At 48.0% G+C, this 21,341-nt stretch overlaps 1 protein-coding gene across 1 annotated transcript; it reads left to right on the forward strand.

Moving 5' to 3' along the window:
- Positions 1–3,654: 3,654 nt before the first annotated feature.
- Positions 3,655–19,006, forward strand: Cgas (cyclic GMP-AMP synthase; the record flags this gene model as incomplete). The annotated part of the gene is made up of 5 exons (XM_048354492.1): positions 3,655–4,305; positions 9,954–10,173; positions 14,227–14,469; positions 16,441–16,543; positions 18,566–19,006. Coding segments are annotated over 5 exons (1,569 nt in total), but the record flags the coding sequence as incomplete, so codon positions are not given.
- Between the last annotated feature and the right edge of the window lie 2,335 nt (positions 19,007–21,341).

A 21,341-nucleotide genomic window follows, 5' to 3' on the forward strand; every position in this document is an offset into this window, starting at 1 on the left:
GTCACGGCGCAGCACGTCGACGTCCAGCGTGGCCGCGGATTGGCGGGCTGGCGCGATGGGCGGGGCCTCGGTATCCCTGCCCGCCGAGCGCGCGTTTCCTTCCCTGGGTGGTGCCCAGGCTTTGGTGGCCGGCTCGCGGAGTCTAAAGATAGTGTAAACAACATAAATTAGTTTATTGTGATAGTTGCACACATGCACACACATGCAAACTCACATGCACGTTCTGGCAGTACTGGAAATTCAACCAGGGCCTCTCGCCCCAGTCCTCTACTATTCTGAGAAGTCTCTGTTTAGCTTTTCTTTTTGCCAGTTTATTAATAGAGTCATTTATTCTGTGGGACATTCATTTTCTTTGTTGTTCAGATGGATCCTGGACTTTGGAGTAGGCTTACCTCAGACAGCAGTTCCGCTACTCTGCCACCCAGGCTTCCCAAGTACCTGGGATTGCAGGCACTCACCACCACTCCACCTAGTCTCCCTAGCTTTTGCCTGATCATCATCCTTTTGTCTATATATACTATTTCTTAAGTGCATCTTTTAAATAAACGCATTGTTCCATTAACTACAGTATCACTGCCCTACTTCCCCCCCCCCCCTTAACAGCAACTGACATTCCCAAATATCAAACTCAGAACCACATTCAGACTAGGCAAGAGCTCTCTACCCCTGAGCCACACCCTCAGTCCAGTTCTGCATTCTTTCTTGGCGTTATTCATTAGTGAGTTCACATGGTGTATATTTGAGAGCGAGCCTTTTCTTCCTAATAGAGATAACTGTCCAAATCCCAAAGACAGTGTTATGCATAGTGCAAGTAAGTATGTGATTAACTGAATTTCTGTTGTAAAAGCAGGCAGAATTTTATGTTGAAGTTCTCTTGTTATCCTTTGTACCAGGCTCTGCAAAGATCATTTCAGGGCTGTGTGTATATGTGTGCATGTGTGTGTATATGTGTGCATGCGTGTCTATGCTAGCACCCAGGTACACACAAGTCTTATACTCTGTACTCTTGCTTGGAATTTTTGCTTATAGCTGGCACTGTACTATTTGACCCATGTCTTTTTTTTATTTAATTTATTTATTAATTGAACACAAATTTTTTGGACAGGGTGTTGTGCAAAAAGGGTACAGTTACATAGTAGGAGAGTGTGTACATTTCTTGTGATATCTTACGCCCTGTTTTTCTTTCCCTTCTCTAGGTCAGGTAGACATATATACAATATACAATGTATCAAGAACATATACAGTAGCCACATGGCCACGCCCAAGAAAATTCGCCTAGGGCTTTAAATGCAATGTCGATATTAGACCATATGTCGACAGTAGTCTTATATGAACGTACATACATAGATTTTGAGCTATTGTATTCCACTGAGAGGTCAATTTTTGACCTTTATGTGTTGAGTAATTGTTTGGTTTTAGTTGCATACTGTTGGGTCGCTGCCCCAATCCTGTGGGAAATACTATTTGACAAGCAGTTTTTGGTTTCACAGACCTGGTCTCTACTGTCTCTCCATCTCCCTTTCTTAACAGTCATATATCAGGGAGATCATGCCCCTTTGTTTTCTGTGTTCTAGGCTTGTCTCGCTCAACATTATTTGTTCGAGTTCTGACCATTTCCCTGCGAATAACAATATTTCAGCATTCCTAATTGCTATGTAGTATTCCATTGTGTATAGGTACCATATTTTTTGGATCCATTCGTCTGTGGAGGGGCATCTGGGTTATTTCCATATTTTGGCTATTGTGAATTGTGCCGCGATAAACATGGAAGTACAAATGTCCTTTTGATATCTTGGGGTTTGCTGTTTAGGATAGATGCCTAGGAGTGGTATGGCTGGGTCATAGGGTAGGTCTATATTGAGCTTTTTGAGAAACCTCCATATTGTGACCCATGTCTTAATTTCTAGCTTTTTTCTGGTTAACTGGAGATGAGTCTCTGAGATTTGTCTGCTCAAGCTAGCTCCAAACCTAGGTCCTCAGATCTCAGCCTTCTGAGTAGCTAGGGTTGTATATGTGAGACACTAACATCTAGCTCAGGGCTTTTTTTTGTTTGTTGGTTGGTTGTTTGTCTGAGACAAGATCTTGTTTCTCAGACTTCTGGGGTTCAAATGATTTTCTGGCAGGTAAGATAGGTGATTCTTAGACTTGATGATTGTTGGAAAGCCTCATATGTTCAGAAAACTGATTATATTCATTATCATTTGTTACAGTGAAATTGCTTCTCTTTAAAAAGTTTTGCTCAAGGGCTGGGAATGTGGCCTAGTGGCAAGAGCACTTACCTCATATACATGAAGCCCTGGGTTTGATTCCCTAGCACCACATATATATATATATAGAAAACGGCCAGAAGTGGCGCTGTGGCTCAAGTGGCAGAGTGCTAGCCTTGAGCAAAAGGAAACCAGGGACAGTGCTCAGGCCCTGAGTTCAAGGCCCAGGACTGGCCAAAAAAAAAAAAAAAGTTTTGCTTAAGTGTCATTGTCTCAGGATTTTGGCTTTGCACCGTTTCCCATTCCTGACCTATCTGGCACTATTTTCCCCTTTTCTTTGTCTCCTTCCTTCCTTCCTTCCTTCCTTCCTTCCTTCCTTCCTTCCTTCCTTCCTTCCTCCCTCCCTCCCTCCCTCCCTCTCTCCCTTCCCCTCTCCCTTCTTTCTCTCTTTTTATGGTACTAGCCTTTTACCACTTGATTCACACCTCTGGCTGGCCCTAGTGTCACTTTTTTGATGGCTTTAGAGAACCAAGGATAAAGTAGGAACTTTAAGATTTTGTGTTTAAAGTGAAAGTGAAATACTTAATCTGATTAGGTAATCCTCATCTCATTCTATTTTTTTAAACATTTGTGCTGATACTGAGGCTTGAACTCAGGGATGGGTGCTGTCCCTGAGCTTCTTTTACTCCACCACTGGAGCCGCAGCACCACTTCGCTTCTGGCTTTCTTTATTCTTCTGTGTGTGTGGTACTGAGGAACCAAGCCAGGGCTTCATGCAGGCTAGGCAACCACTGTACCTCTGAGCCACCTTCCCAGCCTCGGCACATCACCTTCATAGTGACAATAAAGAAATTAAAATTAAACAATAACAACCCCTTCCTTAAACATACAACGGGAAGGTTTCCAACGCCAGCTTCAAACGTACAAGAGCAGACAGTTTTCCAAAAGCGATCTTAGGTGGTCTGTCAGCACGTGTGCCCATCAAACATTCAGTGTTTTTCCTCTTCCAGCGCTGCGTGCACTTGGATTTCAGGCCGCTGGCACCGCTGGCAGCGGCACTGAGACCGGTTCTCCTGGGCGGGGCGGGGCCTCCCCGGAGGGGCGGAGCCTCCCCGACGAGGGGCGGGGCTAACTCAGCAGGGGCGGGGCCACCCCGGCGGAGCTGGGCTTCCGCGGCAGGACCTCCACGGAGGGGCGGGGCCTCCGTGGCGTGACCTCCCCGGCGGGGGCGTGGTCTCCTTGGCGGGGTGGAGCCGCCGTGGCGTGGCCTCCTCGGAGGGGGCGTGGTCTCCCCGGCGGGGGCGGGACCTCCGAGTTCCCGCGCCCGCCGGCTTCCAGGCAGTCAGCTCAGTCTTCGCGCCACCTTTTTAAGTTTCATTTTCAGCGCCCGCCCGGAGTTCCTCTTGCCGCGGTCGGCTCCTCGTTCCGGAGCTGACAACGCCAACCATGGACCTCAAGTGCGGAAAGGCCGCCCGGAAAACTTCCAAGGCTGGACCCGCCGCCTCCCAGGTCCCGGAGCAGGACGCTGCGGACACCCCGGTGGAGCCCCGCGAGCCTGCGCCCGCCTCCCGGGGGGCCCGACCCGCCGCGAAGCGCAGCAGCCGCGCCGGGGCGTCGCGACCCTCGGCAGACCCAGGGCGCCCGGAGCCCCCAGAAGCCGCGGCCGCCGCGCGCCCCGCGAGCGCGCCCGGCCGAGGCGCCTCGGAGCGCGGACGGGGCGGCGCCGCCGCGCGTCCCCGGCGTGGAGGGCCCGGAGACCCCCGACGCCCCCGATCTGCCCCTCGCCAGGGCCGGCTCCCGGCGATCCGGAGGTGCGCGCTCCCCGCGGGAGCAGGGGTTCCCGCCGGGGTCCCCGGAGGAGCCGGGCCCCGGTGCGCGGGTCCGGGCCCGGCGTTCCCGCCGGACCGAGGCGCCGCCCGGTGGCTGGACTCCCCGGCCAGTGCTGGACCGGCTGCGGCTGAACCGCGGGCAGATCTCGGCGGCCGCCGAGGCCGTGAACAAGGTAGTGGATCGCCTGCTTCGGAGGCTGCAGAGCCGAGAGTGCGAGTTTAAAGGCGTCGCCCTGCTCCGCACCGGCAGCTACTACGAGCACGTGAAGGTGAGCGGGCCCGGCGCCCCCTTCCTTCGGGGTCCCCACCCCACCTCCCCGGCACCCCCACCCCACCTCCCCGCACCCACCCCACCTCCCTGGCACCCCCACCCCACCTCCTCATCACCTCACCCCACCTCCCCGGCACCCCCACCCCACCTCCCCATCACGCCCACCCCACCTCCACGCACCCCACCCCACCTCCACGCACCCCACCCCACCTCCTCATCACCCCACTCCCACCTCCCCGGCACCCCCACCCCACCTCCTCATCACGCCCACTCCACCTCCCCGCACCCCACCCCACCTCCTCATCACCCACCCCCACCTCCCCGCACCCCACCCCACCTCCTCATCACCCACCTCCACCTCCCCGCACCCCACCCCACCTCCTCATCACCCACCCCCACCTCCCCGCACCCCACCCCACCTCCTCATCACCCACCTCCACCTCCCCGGCACCCCCACCCCACCTCCCCATCACGCCCACCCCACCTCCCCGCACCCCACCCCACCTCCTCATCACCCCACCCCCACCTCCCCGGCACCACCTCCCCGCACCCCACCCCACCTCCTCATCACCCCACCCCCACCTCCACCGGCACCCCCACCCCACCTCCCCGCACCCCACCCCACCTCCTCATCACCCCACCCCACCTCCCTGGCACCGCCACCCTCACCTCCCCATCACGCCCACCCACCTCCCCGCACCCCACCCCACCTCCTCATCACCCCACTCCCACCTCCCCGGCACCCCCACCCCACCTCCTCATCACGCCCACTCCACCTCCCCGCACCCCACCCCACCTCCTCATCACCCACCTCCACCTCCCCGGCACCCCCACCCCACCTCCCCATCACGCCCACCCCACCTCCCCGCACCCCACCCCACCTCTTCATCACCCCACCCCACCTCCCCGGCACCCCCACCCCACCTCCCCGCACCCCACCCCACCTCCTCATCACCCCACCCCACCTCCCTGGCACCGCCACCTCACCTCCCCATCACGCCCACCCCACCTCCCCGCACCCCACCCCACCTCCTCATCACCCACCTCCACCTCCCCGGCACCCCTACCCCACCGGCACCCCCACCCCACCTCCCCGACACCCCACCCCACCTCCCCATCACGCCCACCCCACCTCCCCGGCACCCCCCACCCCACCTCCCCATCACGCCCACCCCCACCTCCCCGGCACCCCCACCCCACCTCCCCGCACCCCACCCCACCTCCCTGGCACCCCCACCCCGCCTCCTCATCGCCTCACCCCACCTCCCCGCACCCCACCCCGCCTCCTCGGTACCCCCATCCCACCTTCCCGCACCCCACCCCACCTCCCTGGTACCCCCACCCTTCTCATCACCTCACCCCACCTCTCCATCAGCCCCCCCCACGCCCCCCCGCCCCCTGCACCCCGACCCCTGCACCCCGACCAGTCCCGGGCTCGTTTCCCTTGGAGAGTAACTCAAACGCAGTTCTAGTCAGGAGGAGGGCCGTTGCTGGTTTATTTTTCCACCCATCTGTGGTGCAAACCAGTCCACATCGATGGCCAAGACGCTGCCTTGGCGGAATTCAGATGCATAGAAAGCATTATCATGTTCCAGGTGCCAGTACTGGGGCTTGAACTCATGGCCTGAGCACTGTCATTTAGGTTTTTTTTTTCCCCTGTCAAGGGCCAGCGCTTTATCACTTGAGCCGCAGATCGGCTTCTGGCTTTTTGCTGGTTACTTGGAGATTAGAGTCCCGGGACTTTTCTGCCCAGGGGCTGTCTTGAAACCCTGATTCTTGGATCTCAGCCTCTTGAGCTACCTTCAATGCATAGAAAGTTTGTGGGGGCACCTTGTTTTTCTGTCAAGGCCCATTTGGATGTTTTATGACTCCATTCTCAGGCCATGCAAAAATGATCAGGGCAGACAACCAGCCAGGGACAGTCTGTGAGAAGCATTCTTGTCTTCCTGAGCCTTCCTTGTCTTGCCTTCCTGAGCCCCAACCCCTACCCTTCCCTACCCCTGAATGCACTCAAGCTCTGTCCCTTAACACTCTTTTAACCAAGTCAATTCTGCCTGGGATCCCAGACAGGAAAGTCTATGAGACTCATATCTCTAATTTACTACTAAAAAGCCAGAGTGGAGCTGTAGCTCAAATGGAAGAATTAGTCTTGAGCAAAAAAGGTAAGGGACAGTGCCTAGGTCTGGAGTCCATGCCCCAGGACTGACACACAGAAGAAAGAAAGCCACTGAGCTGGGCACCACTGGCCCACACCTGTAGCTCTAGTTACTTAGGAGACTGATGTATAGATTGGAGTGGGAAGCCAGTCTGGGCAGAAAAGTCCTGGTAGCTGTCTCCAGTTAGCCACGGAAAAAGATGGACTAGAGGCATAACTCAAATGGTAGAGCGCGCAGCTGTGCTCAAACAAAAGCTTATGCAACACACACACACACACACACACACACACACACATGTTGTGTGAAAACACAAACTGTTACCAGAAATTTATTCATATACTTAAGTGGTTCATACAAGTCAGTAAGAAAAAGATAAACAAATTGAAAACTGAGCAAAGAATTAAACAGGTTAGTATTTAACTCAAATATCAATAAATAAGAAAAGTATTAAATGTCATTAATCATCAAGAAAATGCAAATTAAAGCTAATTCATCTTTCCTGTAGAATTAACAACAAAACTAAACATGACAATTCTAAGTGCTGACAAATTCTAAGGGTGCATTGCTTCTACCTATTCAGAAAATTAAGTTCAAGAAACTTTATTAGCTGGGTGCTGGTGGCTCTCGCCTGTAATCCTAGCTCTTCAGGAGGTTGAGATCTGAGGATTGCGGTTCAAAGCCAGCCTGGGCACGAAAGTCCTTGAGACTCTTTATCTCCTATTAACCACAAGAAAACCAGAGGGGGGTGCTGTGGCTCAAGTGGTGGAGTGCTAGCCTTGAGCTAAAGAGCTCAGGGACAGTGCCCAGGCCCAGAGTAAAGCCCCACAACTGACCAAAAAAAACCCTCAAAACAACAACAAAAAAGAAATTTTATAAAGATCACGGGGTAAGTTTTAAGAGTCTCATAGACGGACTGGGGATATGGCCTAGTGGTAAGAGTGCTTGCCTTGTATACATGAGGCCGTGGGTTCGATTCCCCAGCACCATGTATACAGAAAATGGCCAGAAGTGGCTCTGTGGCTCAAGTGGCAGAGTGTTAGCCTTGAGCAAGAAGAAGCCAGGGACAGTGCTCAGGCCCTGAGTCCAAGGCCCAGGACTGGCCAAAAAAAAAAAAAAAAAAAAGAGTCTCATAGACTTTTCCACCTTGGGCTGATTCTCATATCTCAGCCCCCTGAGTAGCTAGGATTACAGATGTGAGCCATTTGCATCCAGTAAATTGTGGATTCCCCTCCCCCCCCCCCGCCCCATGGCCAAAACTGGGTGCTTGAACTCAGAGCCTGAGCACTGTCCCTAAGCTTCTTTTGCTCAAGGCTGGCACTCTGCCACTTGAGCCACAGCTCCACTCTCCAGCTTTTTAGTGGCTAATTGGAGATAAGAGTCTCATGGACTTTTCTGCCTAGGCTTGCTTGGAACCGAGAGCCTCAGATCTCTGCCTCCTGAGTTGCAAAGACCACAGGCATGAGTCTCCAGCTTCTGGCTAGGTTTCTAATTTTATGGAATTTTTTTTTTTTTGCTAGTCCTGGGGCTTGAACTCAGGACCTGTGCACTGTCCCTGAGCTTTCTTTTGCTCAAGTAGCACTCCACTACTTGAGCCACAGTGCCGCTTCCAGCTTTTTCTGTGTATGTGGTACTGAGGAATCGAACCAGGGCTTCGTGCATGCAAGGCAAGCACTCTACCACTAAGCCAGATTCCCAGCCCGGTGAAGTTTTTTTTTTTTTTTTTTTTTTTGCCCGTCCTGGGACTTGAACTCAGGGCCCCAGCACTGTCCACTGTCCCTGGCTTCTTTTTGCTCAAGGCTAACACTCTACCACTTGAGCTACAGTGCCACTTCTGGATTTTTCCAGATATGTGGTGCTGAGGAATCAAACCCAGGGCTTCATGTATGTGAGGCAAGCACTCTACCACTAGGCCATGTTCCCAGCTCTTTCATGGAACTTTGTACTTAGAAAATGCAACTGGTGCAGATTTTGTTTTGTTTTTGTCGCCAGTCCTAGGAGTGGACTCGGCCTGAGCACTGTCCCTGCTTCTTTTTGGTCAAGGCTAGCGCTCTACCTCTTGAGCCACAGCGCCACTTCTGGCTTTTTTCTACATATGTGGTGCTGAGGAATCGAACCCAGGGCTTCATGTATACGAGGTGAGCACTTTACCAGTAGGCCGTATTCCCAGCCCCTGGTGCAGACTTTTAAAAGCTTACACATAGTATTTAAAAGTATTCTAGGCTCAAGTGGTAGAGTGCTAGCCTTGAGCAAAAGGAAGCCAGGGACAGTGCTCAGGGCCCTGAGTCCAAGGCCCAGGACTGGCCAAAAAAAAAAAAAGTATTCTAATTATAGAAATAATCCTCAACTGGGTGCCAGTGGCTCACACTTGTATTCTAGTTATTCTAGAGGCTGTGATCTGAGGATTGAAATGAAAACAAACAACCAATCTGGAAGTAGAGCTGTGGCTCAAGTGGTAGAGAGCTAGCCTTGAGGAAAAAAGTTCAGGGACAGCACCTGAGTTCAAGCCTCAACACTGCACATACACACACAAAAAAGCTTGCTTGTGGTAAGATGAGAAAAATGTAGGTGGTTAAAAGCTGTACAAATTGGCTGGGGATATGGCCTAGTGGCAAGAGTGCTTGCCTTGTATACATGAAACCCTGGGTTCAATTCCCCAGCACCACATATATAGAAAATGGCCAGAAGTGGCACTGTGCTCAAGTGGCAGAGTGCTAGCCTTGAGCAAAAAAGAAGCCAGGGACAGTTCTCAGGCCCTGAGTTTAAGCCCCAGGACTGGCAAAATAATAAAAAAAAGCTGTCCAAATTATAACCAGTAAGACTCCTCCCCTCCCCCACCCCAGCTTCAGTGCTCCTACTCCCAAAGGTACAAATTTTAGGAATGTTGCTTTTTTCTTTTCTTTTTTGTGAGATGTGCGGCTTGAACTGGGGGGGGGGGGGGGGGGGGGCTGGGCACTGTCCCTGAGCTCTTCAGCTCAAGGCTAGTGCTCTATCACTTGAGCCACAGTGCCACTTCTGGTTTTCTGGTAGTTAATTGGAAATAAGAGTCTCATGGATTTTTCTGCCCAGGCTGGCTTTGAACCATGATCCTCAGCTCTCAGTCTCCTGAGAAGTTAGGATTACAGGCATGAGCCACTGGCACCTGGCTGGAATCTTGCTTTTTAAAGTTGGTGGATTTGGGCTGGGGATATGGCCCAGTGGCAAGAGCGCTTGCTTCATATACATGAAGCCCTGGGTTCGATTCCCCAGCACCACATATACAGAAAATGGCCAGAAGTGGCGCTGTGGCTCAAGTGGCAGAGTGCTAGCCTTGAGCAAAAAGAAGCCAGGGACAGTGCTCAGGCCCCTGAGTCCAAGGCCCAGTACTGGCAAAAAATAAATAAATAACATAATAACGTTGGTGGATTTCAAGTGGAAAACTGAAGAAAACAATTGCAATATCTTGGAAAATAGCGGCAAATATTGAAATGCTATGTTTTAAACTGTTCCGTAGATTTCTTCACCTAACGAATTTGATGTCATGTTTAAATTGGAAGTCCCCAGAATTCAGCTAGAAGAATACGCTAACAGTGGGGCTCACTACTTTGTAAAGTTCAAAAGAAACCCTAAAGGAAATCCTTTGAGTCAGTTTTTAGAAGGGGAAATATTATCTGCTTCTAAGATGCTGGCGAAGTTTAGGAAAATCATTAAGGAAGAAATTAAAAACATAGAAGGTAAGCTATTTATATTATTCTTCAGTAGTACAAAGGGGCTTCATTTCGACATGTGAGTTTGTGAATATACTACATCTTGGTCAATGCCATCCTTTCCATCAATCTCCCTCCACCTCTCCCAACCTCACCTACTCCCTCACTTTACCTGCTTCTATTTTATATAAATACATTGCAGATTATGGTTGTAGCCACCCACCCCTTCCTCTCTCCATCTATCTACCTTCCCCTTGATTACACCCACCCTCCTTGCTTAACACCTGTTTTAGTGTCTTGCTGTTCATTTTGTTAAACCATAATTGTTCAAAGGCGTTACACCACTGGAATCTTTAGTTAACATGTTTGTGTCTATAAGCATGGTCTTGCATATGTTTACATACGTGTTTATAATTTAGGTTAAGGTCCACAAAGGAGAGTAAACGTGTCATGCACCTTTTGTCTCTCTGGGTCTGATTTCACTTAATGTAGTTTTTTTCCATGTCTATCCATTTCCATGTAAATGACACAGCACCATTTTTCCTGATGGATGAATAAAATTTCATTGTGTGTGTATGTTTATATATCCGTCGACATCATATTTTCCTACCCACTCATCCATTGAAGGGTATCTGAATCTGTAACTTGCTGTGGTGAATAGGGGCAATGTGTGTACGAGTGTCCTCTCCTGTATCCGGACGCATAATCTTGGATATGCCCAAGAGTAAGATTTGTAACTTGATCCTTTTTTTTTTTTTTTTTTCCGGTTTGGGGGCTTGAACAGTGCCCTGAGCCTCTTTGTGTCCAAGGCAAGCACTCTACCACTTGAGCCACAGTGCCACTTCTGGGGACATTTCTGCCTAGGCTGGCTTTGTTTATTTTTGTTTATTTGTCTTGTTTTTGTTGCCAGTCCTGGGCTTGGACTCAGGGCCTGAGCACTGTCCCTGGCTTCTTTTTGCTCAAGGCTAGCACTCTGCCACTTGTGGTGCTGGGGAATTGAACCCTGGGCCTCATGTGTATGAGGCAAGCACTCTTGCCACTAGGCCATATCCCCAGCCCCTGTGAGACTCTTAACAAGCAAGTAGCTGGAATCGGAGATGTGGCTCAAGTGGTAGAACTCTAGCCTTGAGTGAAAAATCCAAGCGAAATATCGAGTCTCTGAGTTTGTCAATGGTGCACGCGAGCGCGTGGGCACACACACACACAGAAACAAAAGGAAATGAAAAGTCAGGGTTGCAATGGAGGCTGCATATAGGCATTTTTGGGTGAGAAGGAAGCAGAAAGATGGGTGACTATGGGGATGCTCATTGAGGGTGTATTTTAGAGCTAGAGATGCTTTAATCCTCTGTATCTGATCTTGCATGGAAGGCTGACATGGACCAGGGTATAACTGTAGAGCAAGGTTCCGGGGCAGCTGATGGGAAGGGATCCATGATCTATGTGCAGGGATGGTCTGGCAGGTGGAAGATGTTGGTACGACGTTGGGGAAGATCTTCACAGCATGTTCTCTTTGGTGCTTACTTCCTCACTGTGATACCTCCCAGAAACCCAATCGTGGACTAGTATTTCTGGCTTACACACTCCCAAGAGTAGTTGAACAAGTTTACACTCCCACCAATCTCTGAGGATTTGTTTTAGAGGAATTTAATTTTTTGAGTTCTACATATCTTTTAGATATGATGCCTTTATCTGTTGTATGGCCGGTAAAGATCTTCTCCCAATCTCTGGGCTTTCTATTTATCTTGCAAGTTATGTCCTTTGCCATGCAGAAGCTATACATAGAACTCCCCTATGACCCAGCAGCTCCACTTTTGGGCATCTACCCAAAAGACTTTGCTCATCACAGCACAATTTGTCATTGCTAAAGTATGGAACCAACCCAGATGCCCCTCAGTGGATGAGTGGAGCAGGAAAATGTACATATATACAATGGAATTCTATGAGTCAATCAGAAAGAATGACATTGCCTCAGTTCATAAGGAAATGGAAAGACTTGGAAAAAACCATACTAACTGAAGTGAGCCAGACCCAGAGAACCTTAGACTCTATGGTTTTCCTCATTGAGAATAATTAGTACACATCTAAGATAGTCCTAACAGAACACCACAACAGGTCAGTAGCTATGTCCATATGAACACATAAGATGATGCTAAGTGAAATGAACTCCAAGTTATGGAAACAAGTGTTATTTTGAACATACCATGTGAAATTATGCCCTTCTTTTGTCTTTCTTTCTCATGGTTTTACCCCTGATGTCACTGTAACTGATTTTGGTACCCTGGATATTGTATATACGTGTATTGGAACTAGGGAAGGGAAAGGGAATGCCAAAATTGAGAGACAAAGGATAAAAGACAAACCAATGCAACAGCAATACTTACAAAACTATATGATGTAAACCAACTGTACAACTCATGGGCAGAAGAGGGAAATGGAGGGGGGGAAATGAGGGAGGAGGTAACCAGTTGGATAAGAAATGTATTCACCGCCTTACGTATGAAGCTATAAACTCTACACATCACTTTGACAATAAAGAAATAAATTAAAAAAAACCTACACTTGACAGTTTCCCAGTTGAAGTTACTGAGCTAAAAAAAAAAAAAAAGCTTCATTACAGCAGTCTCAAACCCCAGAGGCTTTAGAAGCTCTTTGTCATATCTACCAGACAGAATCTTAACTGTGCTTCTCAGTCATAGTTATCAGTTAAGATTGGGCAAATGCTTCTATTTAAGAACTGCTTATCATTTTGTACATCTTTTTTTTTTTTTTTTTTTGGCCAGTCCTGGGCCTTGGACTCAGGGCCTGAGCACTGTCTGTGGCTTCTTCTTGCTCAAGGCTAGCACTCTGCCACTTGAGCCACAGCGCCACTTCTGGCCATTTTCTGTATATGTGGTGCTGGGGAATCGAACCCAGGGCCGTCATATATATGAGGCAAGCGCTCTTGCCACTAGGCCATATTCCAGCCCACATTTTGTACATCTTTGATGTGTGAGTGTGTGTGTGAGAGAGAGAGCGCACGCCGTTATTGGGGGTTGAATTTAGGGCCTTCTTCTGTCCTTTAACACTATACCACTTGAACCACTTGAACATCTGCTTCTGTTTTGGCCAGTCCTGGGGTTTGAACTCAGGCCTGGCAATTGTCCCACAGTTTCTTTTGTGCAAGGCTAGCATTCTACTGTTGAGCTTTTTCTGTTTATGTGGTACTGAGGAATTGCCAGGGTTTCATGCATGTTAGGCAAGCACTCTACCGCTAAGCCACATTCCCAGCCTCTACTTCTGTTTCTTTGGTGGTTATGAACTTTTCCTTCTGGTGCTGGCCTTGAACCACAATCCTCAGATATTGATCTTTGATTATAGTTATTGAAGTGGGGTTTGCTACAAGGAAACGGGGTTCCCCCCCAAGGGAGGGGATTCCTGGTTCCCCCAAGAGTCCACCACACAGTCTCCAGCTACAAGATGATAAAAAGATGGATTTATTGGGGAAGTAAAAAGCAAACTGACCGGCCTTGGTCGCAGCCTAGACTTCGGAGCCGAAACTGCCGACCATGTGTGCAGGGTCGCAGCTCAGACTCACGAGCTGGGACCACCTGCTCATGCGGCCTTCCAGCCTGGCTATAAGGCAAACATCACAGTCAAACTTACCGCACGCAGGTGACCAATGAGGATTCAGCACTTACAGAACACGCTAGGCCACACACAGTTGGCCAATAGTTACAGTCTGTCTCATAGTATCTATTTGAACCAACCTATCATTCTAGTTAGAATTGGCGCATGGATTTGCCAGGTGGATATGCCTACCCACGGGAGGCACAGGCTCCTTTGACCCTCCCAGTCCTCACTCAGGTGGTCACTTTACATCACTTATCATAATAAAGGGGCGCTTCCCTGGATAGGGTGGGGGAGATCTTAGTGGAGATGGAGTTGGCTTCTACTCTAATCTGAGCTGGAGTCAATCTGACGCCCCTCCACAGTCAATGATGGCGCTGGCCAGATCTGACCTCCCTATTACAGTTACATTGTTTTCTCCATAGTTTGAGAGAAAATTGAAACAAGTCTTTCCCCTTCTATGTATTTAAACAGATGAAGATGTCATCATGGAGAAGAAAAAGCCAGGGAGCCCAGCTGTAACACTTCGTATTAGAATACCTGAAGAGATATCGGTGGATATAATCCTGGCTTTGGAAGCAAAAAGTAGTTGGCCTGCTAACACCAAGGAAGGCCTGCCTATCCATAATTGGCTCGGAAAAAAAGTTAGGAATGAATTAAGACGACAACCATTTTATTTGGTACCAAAGCATGTAAAAGAAGGACCCAGTTTTCAAGGTGAGTTCAGTTGAAGGTTGACGGAAAGACATAGAAGAGTCAGTAATGCTTTATTCCAATAGGTGATCAGTAGTCAGCTCATTTGTTGGCATTTCAAGAGCCAGGCTAACCTGGCTACCGATGGAGAGTTTTATGAGAGATGGGATTGAAAAGGATATAATCATAGAAGGACTGTCAGGTACTTAGCTTGAAGATGTGTAGTAACCTACATTTGAATTTGAACTTTAGCTAGTGCTGGTGACTCACGCCTGTAATCCCAGCTGCTCATTTAATTTTTTTCTGCTGGTACTAGGGCTTGAACTTAGGGCCTTGTCACTATCCCTTAGCTTTTTTTTTTGTTTTCTTTCTCATGGCTGGCCACTTTCACTTGAGCCACAGCTCTACTTCCAACTTTTTGCTGGTTAAATGGAGATAAGTCTTTTGGATTTGTCTCCTCAGGCTAACTTGGAACCAAGTGGCTCAAGTGGTAGAGCACTCCTGAGTTCAAGCCCAGGAGTAGCATGCACAACCCCTCCTGCCCCAAGAAAGGTAGTACAGGGATGGGGGTGTGGGTCTCAAGAGGAAGCACGATTGCCTAGCTAGAATTAGAAGCAGTGATGTTCCTCTGTTGAGACTCGGCGGGTTAAGGTTGGAGGATTGGTTGATTCTTAAAGTTTGAGGACAACTGGGACCATGTAGCAACATTCTAGCTCAGAAAAACCAAACCGTAACTGTTGAAGAAAAATATTGACAAACTGAAGTTTGCAGCATATGAAAGGTAATAAATCTTGTATGAAGCCCTCATTCCCTTCTTTACCTGCTCGTATTTCTTTTTTTTTTTTTTTTTAACCAGTTCTGGGGCTTGGACTCAGGGCCTGAGCACTGTCCCTGGCTTCTTTTTGCTCAAGGCTAACACTCTACCACTTGAGCCACAGCGCCACTTCTTTTTCTATATATGTGGTGCTGAGGAATCAAACCCAGGGCTTCATGTATATGAGGCAAGCACTCTACCACTAGGCCATATTCCCAGCCCCACCTGCCCCCCCCCCCACCCCCTGCCATTAAGGCCCATTATCTGCCTGTAGCACTCTTTTTGTACCAGTGCTGAGGCTTGAACACAGAGCCTTGGCATTGCCCCTTAGCTTTCTCACTCACAGCTGGCACTCTTCCACTTGAGCTACGGCTTTACTTCTGGCTTTTTGCTGGAAAATTGGAGATGAGCATCTCACAGACTTTCCTGGGCAGGTTGGCTTTGAACCACAGTCCTCCGATCTCAGCTTTCTTTTTTTTTTTTTGGCCAGTCCTGGGCTTGGACTCAGGGCCTGAGCACTGTCCCTGGCTTCTTTTTGCTCAAGGCTAGCACTCTGCCACTTGAGCCACAGTGCCACTTCTGGCCATTTTCTGTATATATGGTGCTGGGGAATCGAACCCAGGACCTCATGTATACGAGGCAAGAACTCTTGCCACTAGGCCATATCCCCAGCCCAGATCTCAGCTTTCTGAGTAGGATTACAGGTATGAGCCACCAGTTCTTGGCTAGAGCATTTATTTATTTATTTATTTATTTATTTATTTATTTATTTATTTATTTATTTATTTATTTATTTATTTATTTATTTTTGGCCAGTCCTGGGCCTTGGACTCAGGGCCTGAGCACTGTCCCTGGCTTCTTCCCGCTCAAGGCTAGCACTCTGCCACTTGAGCCACAGCGCCACTTCTGGCCGTTTTCTGTATATGTGGTGCTGGGGAATCGAACCTAGGGCCTCGTGTATCCGAGGCAGGCACTCTTGCCACTAGGCTATATCCCCAGCCCCTAGAGCATTTATTTTTAATGCTTAATTACCTTACACATCTGTTTACTTCTTTTGTTTTATCTCCCTGTAGAATTTCTTCAGAGTGAAACTTCAGTACAGGAAATCACTTCCATATTGTGTTGTTCAGATATGATTGCTCTGGTAAAGTGCTTCTCTTATTTTTCTTTTTGAAATTAAGGAGAGACATGGCGGATATCTTTCTCTCATATTGAGAAGAGCATTTTAAATAATCATGGAAAATCTAAAACATGCTGTGAAACTGATGGGGTAAAATGTTGCAGGTAAATATCCTTATATGTGTGTAATGGCTGATTGTGATTGGTTTAACTCTTTGTTGACTCTGTGGCTCAAGTGTGATGATTACATTGGATCAGGGCAGTGCTGGGATGACCTGGAGAGAGTGAGCACTGTCCCTGGCTTCTTTTTGCTCAAGGCTAGCACTCTACCACTTGAGCCACTTTCCAGCTTTTTCTGTGTATGTGGTGCTGAGGAACTGAACCCAGGGCTTCATGCATGCTAGGCAAGCTCTGTACCACTAAGCCACCTTCCCAGCCTGAGGATCACTCTTAATAGATATGGGAGCCCAGCGGGGCGCCGATAGCTTACACCTGTAATCCCAGCTGCTCAGAAAGTGAGATCTGAGGATCGTGGTTCAAAGCCAGCCCAGGCAGGAAACTATGAGCGTCTTATCTCCATTTAACCACCAGAAAACCCGAAGTGGTGCTGTGGCTAAAAATGGTGAGGCTTGCCTTGAGCAGAAAAGTACAGGGACAGTGGTAAGACCCTGATTTCAAGCCCGGCAACCAACAAGAACAAAAAAGTACTTACTTTGGGATGGTGTGGCCGAGTGGAAATCTAGGGACTAACTGGGTAAACTTGAAGCCACACTACGTGGCAGTAATTTTTATATATACCTATCTACCACAAAAGAAATTGTTCATCTCAGTGGTACTATATTTTGTACTAAGAGCCCTGTGGTTTGAGTTTTTAAGGTTGACCATGCTAAGTTGAGGGTGGTGATAAATGTCTCAACTCTCGGTGGTTGGGATAGCAGGATCCTGGTTTGAGATCAGCCTGGATAAAAGTTAGCAAGATCTTAACTCAAAAACAAACCTTGAGGGGCTGGGAATATGGCCTGGTGGCAAGAGCGCTTGCCTCCTACACATGAAGCTCTCGGTTTGATTCCCCAGCAGCACATATATGGAAAATGGCCAGAAGGGGTGCTGTGGCTCAGGTGGCAGAGTGCTAGCCTTGAGCAGGAAGAAGCCAGGGACAGTGCTCAGCCCTTGAGTCCAAGGCCCAGGACTGGCCAAAAAAAAAAAAAAAACAACCCAAAAACCTTGTGTGGTTGTTGCACATGGCTGTGGTCCCAGCCACTTGGGAGGCCAAAGAAGGAGGATCATGGTCCAAGGCCAGCCTAAGAAAAAGCACAAGACCCTACTTATCCCCAAGACAAAACTAAACAAAAACACCCAAACCAAACAACAAAGCAGAGGGCTGGGCTGGGGGGACTCAAGTGCCCTCGCAAGCACAAGGCCTTAGTTCAAAGCCAAGTACCATGGGAAAGACAATGCTGATGGGATCTGTGATTGTAACTGCTCAGGAAGCTGAGATCTATAGATCTCAATGTGAAGCCTGCCTGAGCAGGAAAAGTCCAAGGGATGTTTATTTTTCCCCCCCTCTAATTAACCAGTAAGAAGCTGAAAGTAGAGCTGTAGATTGCTAGCCTTCAGCACCTGGGGCAGAGCCCATGTCTTGAATTCAAACCCCAGTACACACATGCACACATGTACACGTGTGCGTACACACGTGTGCACACACATACAGCAAAACAAGAATGCCCAGTGGGCAGTCTAAATTATGTGTAGATTTTGGCATAGCAATAAAGAAAACATATTGCTAATAAAACTGATGTTCAGTCAAGAGCACGGGTGTTTTTTATAGTAAAATTGTAAAATAATTTACTTATAAAAGAGCAAAATAGGGCCAGGCATGTGGCTTAGTGGTAGAATGCTGGCCTAGGATGCATGATTCCTCGTTACCACAAACAGCCGGAAGTGGCGCAGTGGCTCAAGTGGTAGAGTGCTAGCCTGGAGCAAAAGAAGCTCAGGGACAGTGCCCAGACTCTGAGTTCAAGCTCCAGGTCTGGGATTACAGGTGGTGAGCCACTAGTACTCAATTTAACATTATTATAATATATCTTTTCAGTCCAAATATGTTTCTCCTATAAGATGCCTGAAGTCTGTTGTGGAATGAGGTAGATTGTGAACAAGCCTAAGTAGATTCTTTTCTTTATTGAACAGGAAAGACTGCCTAAAACTAATGAAGTACCTTCTGGAACAGCTGAAAAAGAAGTTTGAGGACCGCAAAGAGCTGAATAAATTCTGTTCTTATCACGTGAAAACAGCTTTCTTTCACTTATGTTCCCTACACCCCCTGGACAGCCAGTGGGACCCCAAGGACCTCCGACTCCGCTTTGATAACTGTGTCGCGTTCCTCCTCGAGTGTCTCAGGACAGACAAGTTGGAGCATTATTTTATTCCTGTGGTCAATCTATTCTCTCGGGACAAAATTGACAGAGTAAGTAAAGAATTTCTGTTAGAACAAATCGAATACGAAAGAAACAATGGATTTCCAGTTTTTGGTGAATTTTGATGCTCAGTTTTACAGAAAGGATCAAGAACTACAATGATAACAACTGGAGTTATCAATAATAATTGAGATTATTGTGACTAATTGGGAGTGATTGCTGTGGCAGTGAATAACTAAACTGAATGTGTACCATGTTTGGTTCTCTGTTTATTGTAGTCAACCTTAATAGGAAGCATGATAGATAGGCCAGGGGCTGATGGCTCACACCTGTAATCCTAGCTACTCTGGAGGCTGAGGGCTGAGGATCACAGTTCAAAGCCAGTCAGTCCAGGTAGGAAAGTTTGTGAGATTCTTATCTTCAATTAATTATAAAAAAAGCTGGGAGTGGCACTGTGACTCAAGTGGTAGAGTGCTAGCCTTGAGCACAAAGAACTCAGGGACACCACTCAGGCTGTCCAGGGTTCAAGACCCAGGACTAGCACGAAAAAAGATAAATAAGGTTATAGGTAAACATATAAAGGCTTAAAGATTAGGAGTGAGACTAGTCAAGGACTAAAAAACAAAAGAGCATTATTTAAAAATGTGAAAAAAAAACAACCCTATCAGGTCTGGTAGGGAGGGACAGCCTGTAGTCCCAACCACTCAGGGCACGGAGGCAGGAAGATTGCTTGAGCCCAGGATATTTGTGAACAGCCTGGGTAACATAGCAACACAGTTTCAAGTAAAAAGAAAACAAAATACCCAGAGCCCTTTGAACCAGTGAATTAACGTGCACTTTATTTTGTGTTGGTTGGCGAGCTTGAACCAGGCCTGGGTGCTGTTCCTGAGCTGCTTTGCTCAAGGCTAGCGCTCTGCCGCTTGAGCCACAGCTCCACCTCCAGTGATCTTACGATCTCAGCTTCCCAAGTAGCTAGGATTACAAGTATGAGCCATCTGCTCCTGGAAGCACTTTTTTTGGCAGTCTTGGGGCTTGAACTCAGGGCCTGAGCACTGTCCCTGGCTTCTTTTTGCTCAAGGCTAGCACTCTGCCACTGGAGCCACAGCACCACTTCTGGCTTTTCCTATATATATAGTGCTGAGGAATCAAACCCAGGGCTTCATGTATATGAGGTGAGCACTTTACCACTAGGCCATATTCCCAGCCCCTGGAAGCACTTTTTTTTTTTTTTTTTTTTTGCCAGTCCTGGGGCTTGGACTCAGGGCCTGAGCACTGTCCCTGGCTTCTTTTTTGCTCAAGGCTAGCACTCTACCACTTGAGCCACAGCGCCACTTCTGGCCATTTTCTGTATATGTGGTGCTGGGGAATCGAACCCAGGGCCTCATGTATATGAGGCAGGCACTCTTGCCACTAGGCCATATTCCCAGCCCCTGGAAGCACTTTTAACAATAAGAAATGTAAGAAATTCAAACGTATCCCGTGTGGGTGTGCGTCCTAGTGCGTGTGTGGGTGCATATGAAAGGAGAGAATGTAGTCCAAAGATTCCCTGTACATTGTAGGAAATGAAACAAAAACTTGTTAAGACTGGTTTGGAAAAGAGAGATGGAGGAGGGAGAACTGTGGAGAGGGGTATTGTGACCCAGCTATGTCCTCCATAAAGGGGTATGTTGAAATGAAACCCTATTGTACTACTAGTTGATGCTAATTAAAACAAAAAAAGAAACTGAAAAAGAACTCTACCAGACCTATACACAATGGAATACTACATAGCTATTAGGAATGGTGAAATATTGTTATTTGAAATGGTCAGAACTTGAACAAATAATGTTGAGCGAGACAAGCCTAGAACACAGAAAACAAAGGGGCATGATCTCCCTGATATAAGACTGTTAAGATGGGGTGATGGGGAGACAGTAGAGACTAGGTCTGTGAAACCAAAAACTTCTTGTCAAATGGTATTTCCCACAGGATTGGGTCAGCGACCCAACATTATGTAACTAAAACCAAACAACTACTCAACATATAAAGGTCAAAAATTGACCTCTCAGGGGAATACAATAGCTCAAAAGCTATGTATGTACGTTCATATAAACCTATTGTCGACATAGTGTCTAATGTCGACATTACATTTAAAGCCCTAGGCAAACTTTCTTTGGCGTAGGCCATGTGGCTACTGTATATGTTCTTGGTATGTTGTGTATTGTATATATGTCTACCTGACCTAGGGAAGGGAAAGAAAAACAGGGTGTAAGATATCACAAGAAATGTACAGTTGCCCTACTATGTAACGGTACCCTTTTTGCACAACACCTTGTCAAAAATTTTTTGTTTAATTAATAAATAAATTACAAAAAAAGAACTCTACCAGTCTATAAAAAGGAAAAAGATAAAGTACACATTACTGCTGATTAATTTGATCAGGTGCTTATTGACCAGTAGTTCTTACCTGGCATAAGTTCGTGTTGTCTGGCACGGTGGCTACTCAGGAGGCCGAGATCTGAGGATCCTAATTCCAAGCCAGCCTGGGCAGGAAAGTCTGTGAGACTTGC

This window comes from Perognathus longimembris, chromosome 9, assembly GCF_023159225.1.
Source record: "Perognathus longimembris pacificus isolate PPM17 chromosome 9, ASM2315922v1, whole genome shotgun sequence".
NCBI lineage: Eukaryota > Metazoa > Chordata > Mammalia > Rodentia > Heteromyidae > Perognathus > Perognathus longimembris.